At 37.0% G+C, this 10,918-nt stretch overlaps 2 protein-coding genes across 4 annotated transcripts in view; both read right to left on the bottom strand.

Moving 5' to 3' along the window:
* Positions 1–4,671, bottom strand: part of LOC107673438 (vesicle-associated membrane protein 8-like) — an 8,763-nt gene extending 4,092 nt beyond the window's left edge. Inside the window, exon 1 of the mRNA XM_016467035.1 lies at positions 4,464–4,671. Within this exon, the coding sequence (XP_016322521.1) occupies positions 4,464–4,490 (27 nt within the window). The 5' untranslated portion in view covers positions 4,491–4,671. The remainder of the gene's footprint in view (positions 1–4,463) is intronic.
* A 641-nt stretch (positions 4,672–5,312) lies between these two features.
* Positions 5,313–10,918, bottom strand: part of ncaph (non-SMC condensin I complex, subunit H) — a 12,405-nt gene continuing 6,799 nt past the window's right edge. For 2 of the 3 annotated variants that reach the window (XM_016467038.1, XM_016467039.1), the window contains exons 11-18: positions 10,103–10,209; positions 9,815–9,934; positions 9,538–9,645; positions 9,324–9,458; positions 7,904–8,014; positions 7,711–7,787; positions 5,827–5,902; positions 5,313–5,599 (exon numbers count right to left, since the gene is read on the bottom strand). In XM_016467038.1, the coding sequence (XP_016322524.1) occupies positions 5,540–5,599; positions 5,827–5,902; positions 7,711–7,787; positions 7,904–8,014; positions 9,324–9,458; positions 9,538–9,645; positions 9,815–9,934; positions 10,103–10,209 (794 nt within the window). In that variant the 3' untranslated portion in view covers positions 5,313–5,539. The remainder of the gene's footprint in view (positions 5,600–5,826; positions 5,903–7,710; positions 7,788–7,903; positions 8,015–9,323; positions 9,459–9,537; positions 9,646–9,814; positions 9,935–10,102; positions 10,210–10,918) is intronic. The other variant, XM_016467041.1, reaches the window with a different exon arrangement.

Below are 10,918 nucleotides of genomic sequence, written 5' to 3'. Positions count from 1 at the left end.
ATGCCGCGATTAAAAATGAGAGTGACTCCTGGTTAACATGTATTAAAAGGGGTCGTGTTTAGACACTATTTAGTGTGGTATTTTTTTGATAATATTCACTCATCATTACAGTAAAATAGGGCATTCTAAGTAAATTTACTGCAGTATTTCCTCTCTCAATCAGTAGAAAATATGGTTAACACCTGGTCATGCATGAAAAAAAAATACCGTCATGTACCGTGAAACCGGTATAATTTTGAAAAATACCGTGATATAAATTTTTGGTCATACCGCCCAGCACTACTATATTGCCTGATTTTTCTTTATTTTACCAACAAAAAAATTCCAAACACAGCCACAGCGCTGTTTTGCGTCTCTGAGCAACATGATGGCATTTCGTTCCTCAGTGAATCAACCGTTTAAATCAGGGATGGGCAACTGGCGGCCCAGTGTCTTTTAGTACGGCCCGCTGGATCATATTAGACTCAGATGACCAATTTTAAAACATTTGAAAAGCAAGTCACGTAAAGATTGCTTTCAGTTTAAGATGTTAATACCGCAGTGTCTTTTAGTACGGCCCGCTGGATCATATTAGACTCGGATGATCAATTTTAAAACATTTGAAAAGCAAGTCAGGTAACGATTGCTTTCAGTTTATGATGTTAATACTATCTCCAACCAGGAGAGGTCGCTAGTTTCCAGCCGCTCCCGTATTAATTTCAGCGTAGCAGGACGTGCACTCTAATGTAAACATTCACTAACATTAGCAAATAATGAATGAAAAACTGACAATGAAAACAGTATTTTCCAGTCAAGATGGCAAACAGATTATCTTTTTACCAAGTTCAAGGGGATACCCATATGTTTGGATTGTTTGGAAATCTGTATTTTATTTAAATCGCCATCACACCACTGCTCACAAACAACGGGGACGCCAGAGTTGCACTTGCCTCAAATTTCAAAAGTAAAATTCACAGTCAACAAACGCTTTTTGGCAAATGCATGACAAAAATGTTTGCACTGTGTTCTTATTATGGTTTCCGCGGGTCCTTAAAACGTCTTCAGTTAAACTGTTTACATCAAAAAGTCTAAATTATAAGAGGTCTTTGGGGACGGAAAGACAATAATTGCTATATGGATTAATATGACGATTAAACTTCAAAAGGCTACGATTTCACTGAATAAACTTGAGCGCTGCACGTCAGCTTTGTGTACTGCGGTTAAGGGGGAAACCACTATATGCGCAGTTTCGCAGGTGAAACCTGCTGGCAGAGAATGAATTTGCTTTTTCAATAAGCCCGTCTGCTATTTTTGCTACATATTTTTAAATGTGAACCAGACAAAAAGCTAATGCATTATAAAAATCTAAACAATTAAGACACTAAGATATATTTATGCTATTTAATATAATAATTAATTGATAATAATTGTTTTAATTAATATAATAATTGATACTTTTGACTCATCCCTTTTCGGTCGCTGAGGGAATACATCAACTTTCACCGTCGACGAAGCGGAGTCCAGCCCGGGGTCGTCACATGTGGTTGCCGCAGGCATCACAATATGGTAAGGGACGTAACATTTCCGTCACACACTTGAGGAATTCGGCCAATCACAACGCACTGGATAGCTGGCCAATCAGAGCACACCTCGCTTTTCCAGACCGATGAGCTTTGTTAAAATCGACGCATAAAGGCGGGGCATAGAGGAGAAACAATAATGTACAGTATGTGGAAAATAATGTGTTTTTTGAACCTTAAACCGCATAAACACATTTCATTACACCAAATACACAAAATAATGTTCTTTTTAGCAGCATCATATGACCCCTTTAAATTATTTGGTTCAATCGCAATGACTCACTTCTTAATAGTGACTTGCTGCCACCTGCTGGCGGTTTTAATTTCACATTTAAAGTATATTTTCGTTTTTAAAATAATTTTAAATATCAATATTCAATGTTTTATATTTAAAATAACAAAATATTATTTATGCATTTGTAACTGCAGGTTAAATGCATTCATGTCCCTCTGTGTGGGAAATGCATCCCATGCAGCTTCTGTGTTTCCTCTGCATTGCAAAGATGAATTTTGATACTGATATCATTTGTTTGGTAACAGCCCAAATGTCTTTTATTCTAATTGACTGATTAAATGTAAGAATTAGACTCAAAAGATGATGCACACTTTTAGAAAAAAAAAAGGCTTTATAAAGGTAAAAAATGCCTATAAAATGTAAAAATCAATTTAAACTTATTGGAACAGATTAATTTGTTTTACCTTTTACCTTTTTTTAAAGTAATGTGAAATAGATTTTTGTATTTTTATTTATTTATTTAAGTTTTTTATTGATATATTTGTATTTGCATTTTGAATGTAATTTGACAATTAAATACATTAAATGGGTTTAGTTTTCATGGTTATTAATGTATGCAATTTCAGCAATAAAAATGTAAATTTTTCTAAACAGAAAACAAATTAGTTGTTTTTTTTTAGAGATCTATCTTATTATCTCTTGTATATTTAGTATTGCTCTTTAATAAAAAAAATGTCTTCTTATCCGATTACTCGATTAATCGATGGAATAATCTGTAGAATACTCGATTACTAAAATAATAGATAGCTACAGCCCTAGTGGCATCATCTCCAAGATGCTTCAAGAAACCTACCTGCAAAGCTACAGTACTGTTAAAAGTTTTAGGCACTTGTGTAAAAATGCTGTAAAATGAGGATGCTGTCAAAAATAATGTCATAAATAGATTTTCTTTATCAATTAACTTCTATTAACTAAATTAAATCAACATTTGGTGTGACCATCCTTTGCGTTTAAAGCAGCTTTTGCTCTAGGTGCACTTGCGCATAGTTTTTCAGGTAGCTTTGCAGGTAGGTCTCTCGAAGCATCTTGGAGACATTGCCAAAGTACTTCTGGATTTAGTCTGTCTCAGTTTGTTCTGTTTCTTCATGTCATTCCAGACAGACTGGATGATGATAAGATCAGATCTCTGTGTGGAGCACTGGCATGCACTGTGTGCGATAACATCAAAACCTTGTCTTTGTATGATTTTTAAATGCATATGAATATATGGAGAGCTACATTTAATCATTCTGATATAAGAAAATTACTGATTTAAGCAATTAAAAACATACAGAAAGGGCTGATATACAGTGCTGACCATTTCAATATTCAATAAAACATTAATCTCAATTACAAGAACTACAATACATTATATGAAAAACTGTGCACAGTAATACCTTTAGATGTGAGATCACGTGTAATATTGACAAAAGCGATGCAACAAGATAGCTTTGCCACATCTCAAAACACTAATAAAGTACTGTAACACTGGTAAATGCAGCGCAAGACCCCATAAGAACCACCTTTTGCATTGTTCATTTTGCCATTTGAGTACTTTTTCCCCATGTTTAGCCACATTACACACTTGTAAGTCCTCTTGAACTGCTGAAGCTTCATAAACAAAAGGTGTTACCAGGAAACCAAAAGCAATGCTGCGTCACTACCTGTCATACCCTTTCTATTCTAGTCACTGGCTGAGTGTGTTGGTGTCACAAGGCCTTCAGAATGGCAGAAAGCTATTGGGTAACATTGGATACTGATGGCCTGAAGTACCATTATTGTGGCAAAATGGGGCCATGTGATATCTATTACTATAATGTGATGACAACAACATAATAAAATGTATCCATCCAGTTATCTATCTTCTTTAAAGACCCTCTAATACCAGCAGCCAAATGTTTTCAAGACCAAACATCACAATTTCAAACCACCAGTTCTTCACAATACTGTCAATACTGATATTTAAACCACACAAAATGGCAGAGGATGTCTTACATTGTGGTACTGTTGAAATTTACTGAAAAAAAGGTCTACTGTTGGTCAACTTCATCTTAAGCAACCCAGCATGCGGATCTCACACTTATGGTTCACTTCAACAGTCAAAGGCGACGTGTGATGTGTTCAGCATATTTGTAAACTCTAGTTAAAACATATTTAAATTAAGTAACCATTTAATAAGTGTTGAGCTCAACAGTTGGTTGTGTCTTGTAAAGCGGTTATGCTTCACAGCTCAAGGTAAATTCAATCTATCTGTGTAAACAAACCTGTACAAGAAATTTGCAAAGCAAATTGGATGAAGCTTAAGTATAAAAGTATGATCTAAACAGCACATTTGCTTTAGAAATCTCAACCGAATTATCGACGTTAACTCACAACAGGAACGTAGAAATAAGTAAAACCTGAAAAACGAGCTTCGTCCTGTTTTAAGTGCGTCAACCCACATCAACCGGTAAAACAAAAACTTTAAAAAATATCAACCTGCTCTAGCGTAAACCTTTCTACCTCTAAAATAATACGATTTACATGGACACAGACAGAAACCGAGTTTCCACAGTAGGTTAGTTCATTTTAAATTCAGTAAGCGATGCAACAAGAAGCACCTGTTGACTATTGTTAATTTCGTAACTTACCGTACTATTTTGATCAGCCAACCCCATGGTTTCACTGTTTGGTGTTTTAACTTACTCCACATAAAAAGAACAATTGCACTTTTATCCTTTGAAGTTAAAATGTTTGTAACTGTTTCTTCGAATGACCAACAGATGTAAACCGCGTCAACACTTCCTGGTCTCTAATTCAGTCTTTTCTTCCAGCGAATGAGTTGGCTTTGGTCCACCTCTCTAGCCACTTCCCATAACATCCTCAAGGGGGCGCTGGATTCATGACGCATAAACACCTGTAAGGTGAGAGAGAGCGCGCGGCGACTCTTATCCAGCCACATTTCTGCACTTCAGGAATGACAGGATTGTTCTAGTAAGGCCAGACAGACCAGTGAGTCAATTTGACTTTTCTACCAAAAAAAAAAAAAAAAAAAGCTGTTTTGTGATTTTTTTTCAACATTGTTTATGTCATGAGTTGTTGTTTTTTTAAGTTGTCAACATTTTTAGGGCAAAACGATTAGACTCCTGTGAAGGAAACAAAACTCTTTTCTTCCGCCAATGTAACAATTGGCTCCACCTAAATGCCTCAAGCAGTACATGTATTCATGTCCAGCAGTATAACATTCCAAAATGTCATCATACTAGACAAAACAATACATAAACAGATGAGCTTACCAATACTTTGATAAGTTTTATTTTTCAAAATTAGATGTAGAACATACATCGAAAAGAAGTTTTTTTATTTTATAAAAAAATAAAACATTTTTAAAAATAGACACCGACAACAGTAACTTCATATTTACTATTACTGTAAAAAAAACAAATGATCAAAACAGTTCAATCTTAAAAGCAATCATATTGTTCATGCACTGCAACCCATGTTTTTTTTTTTCCTGGTACATGTTTTTGAGCTTTCAGTTTCACTCAGAAAAAAAAAAAATTCTGTGGTAGTTCCCTGTACGACATTTTTAACATGATCCTGACATCATCCTTCTCTTGACTATACTGTTTTGGCCACACATAGGTATTTTACATGACAAAGAACATAAGCAGCAGCATTTACATTTTGATACAGTTAAAGACTTTTGTAAGATCTATATCAGTTTTCAGTGGCCTTGTTTAATGATGATATCGGTCATGCCGTCAATCTTGTGCAGCTCCAAGTTCTGTTGATGGAAAGAAGAGCTTTTAGATTTACAGCAATCAAATGTTGTGATAATTCAGGAGATCACAAATATGGAGAAACATGTTTCCTCATGTAAGCTACAAAACATTCAATGCATACTAATGCAAGACAGATCTATAGACAAAAGTCAACATGGTGTTATTAAATCAACAACAGACCTCCATCTACATTAGTTTTTGAAATCATTCTAAATAACAGAGTACCCACTTTCTCATTAGCCAAGTGTAGAAGGGCCACAAAAGCCAATGGTACTGAGAGATTGGTAGCCATGGTTGAGGGAAGCCTAGGGGAAAAAGAGAAAATAATTTATGTTAGGGGTGCACTGATCCAATATTCAGTATCTCTCCGATACTGGCATTTTCGGCCAGATCGGGTATCGGTCAGATGAGACCGATCCAAATCCGATATTCTGCGCATACTATTCTGTGTTATTGTTAAGCCCCACGAAAGGCACAAACACATTATAAAGCACCATAAAGTTTTCGTGCACTATATTTCAAGTGTTCTGAAGCCATTCCATAGTTTAATGTGAGGTACAGATTAATATTTAAGTCGTTAAATTCAAGTTCACTTAAACTCTTCTCTCCGCTGCAGCTGTCTGTCATCCTCCATTTAGCGTTCAAACTGCGCGTCGCGTTCGGTTACGACAGTCAAGAAGACAATAAAACTCTCTCCAGGATGATACAATGTTCCTATTATTATACTTGATCTGTAGATAAAGGACTATAAAGGCACAGACTTTATCTTGCTGGAGTTTAGTGCTGTTTCTGAAGCATGTTACTTTCTACCGGGTGTCTGTTATAGCGCTTTTCCACTGCATGGTACGGCACGGTACGGCTCGGTACGGCTCGGTGCGGTTCACTTTTGGGGGGTTTTCCACTGGGTACAGTACCTGGTACCTGGTACTTTTTTTAGTCGACCGGAGCCGTGCCGTACCGTACTGAGCCGTACCGAGCCGAGTCGTACCACGCAGTGGAAAAGCGCCATTAGAGATCACTACACTGGAGTAGAAAGCAGGGCTGTCAAAATGGCTGAAAAACTAAATTCGAATTTTGGACTTAAATATTATCAAAATTCTAATTATATTCGAATTTACGTGCGCCACTGATAAGGCTGCCTCCTTAATGCACACCTAAAATTCGAATGCAACGTTTTTGCATTCGAACGTGGATTTTTATTTAAAATTTGACGAATATTCGAAATTCAACATTTTTTTTTGACAGCCCTAGAAAGCACTATGAATTGTTCTTCATGCGCACAGTAACTGAAATTTAAAACTGTTAAAAGAAAATGCTCAATAAACCATCACACAGATATAATACACTACACATCAATGTCTCTTCCCTTTGTGCTTTGAACTTTTCTATGCGGAGTGCTGCGCGCTGTGACTCCGTGTTGCTTCAAGTGCATCATTCTGCGCACGGGATGCGCATAAGCGCTTTGTGCCGCTCCGTATGGAGCCTTTCATGTTATAATACATTTGCGCAATGAAAGATTAATAAGAAATGTCTTTCAATTTTATAGTATATTAATATATAAATTAATGTATTTTACAACAATACAAAGAGCAACATGTAACATTTTACCAGTTTTAGCCCTACACTTATTCACTTTAATTTGTTCCCCACTCATCTTTTTTTTCCACTAAATGTTTAGATTTTATAAAATTATTGTGCACTTAGGATTTTTCTAGAGTAACTTTTGCTACTGAATTATCCACTAACCTTGTTTATAGTAGTATTTTTGTCATAGATTATGATTATATAGTTATTCATTTGTTGTTTTTCGTCACAATTAAGTTGTCTATATGTGGTAGGTTGTGTTTAACACACAAAAGAGTGATGATCAGGTCAACACATTGAGGTATGGAAATTCTACACTGATTAAAAAAAAAACTGCACTGGTATCAGATCGTTATCGGCCGATACTCAGAATTTCTGGTATCGGTTCTGAAAAAGTGGTATCATGCCAGCCCTAATTTATGTACAGTACATGCAAGAAAAATGTCAATCCTTAGTATTTCTTCCATGGGCCAGAACAGTGAAAAGATACATAGCACCAAGTAAAAAAAAAAAAAAAAAAAAACTGTACCTTTGTAAAAGATTCCTGACAGACTGGCTGAATGATTTTTCTCCAGGTACTTCTGTTGTTTCCTCACTGTCCACCTGCTAGAAATGGTCATTTAAGTAAATAATTTAAATAAATAAATAATGTTCTAAACTTAACTAAAACACACTGAAAAATAAAAGCGCTTCAATAAGCCCAGAAAGTTACAATTACAAACCTTTGCTGGTTTTTCAGGACTCTCTGTTAGGAGACCCCACATAGTTGTCTTCAGCTTCTTCATGTCCATCTTTTTGGCTGTCTTGGCATAGTTTATCTCAATAGTGTTTACCTAGAGCAAACAGCAAATACAATTAAAGGCTGATTTATACTTCTGCGTCGAAACTACGCCGTAGGTTGTGCATAGTACACGCAGACTACGGCGTAGCCTGACGTGCACCTCTCCAAAAAATGTCACAGCGCGTCAAATCTACGCGGACCGCAAGGGCTGTGATTGGTCTGCTAGTACCCCTCCCTCCGTATGTATTTGAGTTTTGTATGTGTGTTTTGCACTTTAATATATTTTAATGTTACACCTTCTTATTTAAAATAAAACAAAGCAAAGAACATGCGTCTTATTTATAATTATTATAAAACGTAGCATTACATCACTTTGTTGTCCGCGACAAACAGTTGTTCTGCCATGGTACAAGTCCTTGTGGAGATTGAAAGAATGCCATCTTCTCCTGTTACGTTGTCGTCTCTTTTTTTTGTAGTTTTAAATAAATTATCTGTTCTTTGATATTTATTTGCCGCAGTCACGGCTGATGCTTCTCCAACAAGCTGTTTCTTCTTCAGCTTTTGCCGTGGTACTGTGGGTTACACAAGCAACATGCCCCTGGACACTGCAGACTAGCGGTTTGCATGTGTACTGCACGTCGACGCGGACAACGACGCATAAGTATAAATGAAAACCGACGCACAGCCTACGGCGTATGTCTGACGCAGAAGTATAAATCAGCCTTAATTCATGAGTTATGCATCCAAAACATTTGAAATAAAAACAAATAATGTAGTGTGAAAATACTCTTGTAAGTCACTTTAAGGAGTCAAATGTCACCTCGTATTAGGAAGGCTAATTTTTGATTAGAATGTTTGATTATTGATCAGAAGGTGCTCCTACATTTTTTAATTAGGACAAGCGCTCCTAATTACGAGAAGAAAAAAACTGCTCTTAAACTGGGTGTGTGACAGGTATGGCTGAGGAATCGGGTTTGGTCGAAGAAAAATTTCAGTCAAAATATTTTTTTTTTGCTTTAACCCCTGCAATATAATAAGCAGAATAAGACAAATAAGTTACCAATCATATGAAATGAGTATTAATAAATTAATCTGTACTACAGAGGTGGCACAGAAGAACACAAAAGTGGCTTGTAGGTACATTTTCAGACGTTTAATGAGGCTCAGAGGTAGCATGCAGGTGGCGGCAAGTCACTGATTTTATCACTGAATCATTCATTCAATTGATTCGTTCAAATGGCTGAATCATTCAGGAATGAAGCAAGTGACTGTATTTATGAACTTACGTAAATCCGTCATAGCGACGGAACTTTAATCCCCGAGTGTAGTGAAGTAGCCCAACATCTCTACTCTCATCTTACCTTGTGAGGCTCAGGGACGAGACAGTCCTCTCCGTATGTAGAGATGTCATCTGTGTCCAGAGGGAAAGGGGTCGGTCTGTCTGTTTGGGAGTCATCGGATCCTCCAAAGCCTTCAGCATCCTCACTGTCCCCTTCCTGTTAACAGAAACCACTAACCGTTTAACAGACCATCTTCATGACTACCTGTGACATTTAGCAGTAGTGTGTGGTGTACCTGAAGACCAGGACAGAAGTTGGCTGTGTCATTAGCGTTGTTGTAGTCATACTCTCCTATGTCCTCACCCAGCTCTCCTGATGATCTTTTCTTTCCTTCTGCACTGAGCTGGAGTGAGAAAATAATCAGTCATATTTGTAATATGAACAAAATGAACCAATTTGGCAGTCTATCTCCTGTACAGCATTCTTCTAATGTTGTTTTAGATGTGCCACAACCAATATTCTGTAGGGTACACAGCAATGCAGACAGGAATATTAAACATTCAAGCACTTACTGTATTGGAGGGTTTGAGGCTGAGCTGTGACAGGTTACTGGGTGGATACTGGAAGTCTGCTGGAAGTGTGGTTTTCTTATTGCTGGTGTTCAAAGCTGATTTACTAATAGTGGTTGCTGCCTGGAAATAAGCATATTGTCAGTTTGTCGCCAAGTAATCTGCTGCTTACTTTTACAAGCTTTTGCTGGAGGGATTAAAATGCATAGTATGAATTGCTGTTATAAAACTTTCATCCATTTTGGTAGTCATGAAAAGACATAATATGAGAATTAGCAAATGCAAACTTACTCTAGTTGTCCGAAAGTAATTATGGAAGTTGATATCTCCCTTAAAGTCAATTACGAGAGGATTCTTTGGTGCTCGTTTCCGAGGTTCTTTGTCTGGTTTGTGATCCTCTAGACATGATAAATTAGAAATTGGGTGAAAAATGGCACAAAGAAAGCAAGAAATTATGAAAGTGATCAAATCCACTCTGTATTTTTTGTAGTTAAACACTCCTAGGTTAATCTATGACTAGAGGTCGACCGATTAATCTGCCGATTTTTGGCATTTTTTAATTAATCGGCATCGGCCGATTGTGCTGCAAATTAGGCCGATTTATAGGCAGGCGCACCGCGGGCAGCTAAGCGTTGTTGCGCAACTCCCTCTGAGGCTGCGTGAGAGACAGAGCAGCTCACACTCTGCAGCAACGGCTTGTTCACACTAGTGTTGCTTTCGTCAACGAAAATTATGACTAAATATCGTCGTCAACAAACCTTTATCACGTGACGAAAACGAGACGAGACGCAACGTAAATGCTGGTCGTGACGATGACTATAATTAAATGTATAATGCAATATTGTTGACGAATAAAAACGAGACTAAATGTGGTTTACAAAATAAAAACTGCTAAAATGTCTCTTCATTTTCGTTGACCAAAACGAGACTAAACGAAATGTTATAACGTTATTTCGTCTCGTTTAGTCGCGTTATTATTATTATTTTGCAGTATTTCTGTTTCCTGTGTCTCACTTCAGGGGCTGCATCAGGTCGCACTGTTTGCAATAGCCCTACTGTGCTGTAACAAGGTGTGGTAAATGGGCAACTCTGGTAACGCTGCCCTCT

The sequence above is a fragment of the Sinocyclocheilus anshuiensis genome, unplaced genomic scaffold (genome assembly GCF_001515605.1).
Source record: "Sinocyclocheilus anshuiensis isolate Anshui unplaced genomic scaffold, SAMN03320099.WGS_v1.1 scaffold508, whole genome shotgun sequence".
Lineage (NCBI taxonomy): Eukaryota > Metazoa > Chordata > Actinopteri > Cypriniformes > Cyprinidae > Sinocyclocheilus > Sinocyclocheilus anshuiensis.
The sequence above is the reverse complement of the archived record's forward strand: the minus strand, read 5'-3'. Positions and strand labels throughout refer to the sequence as shown.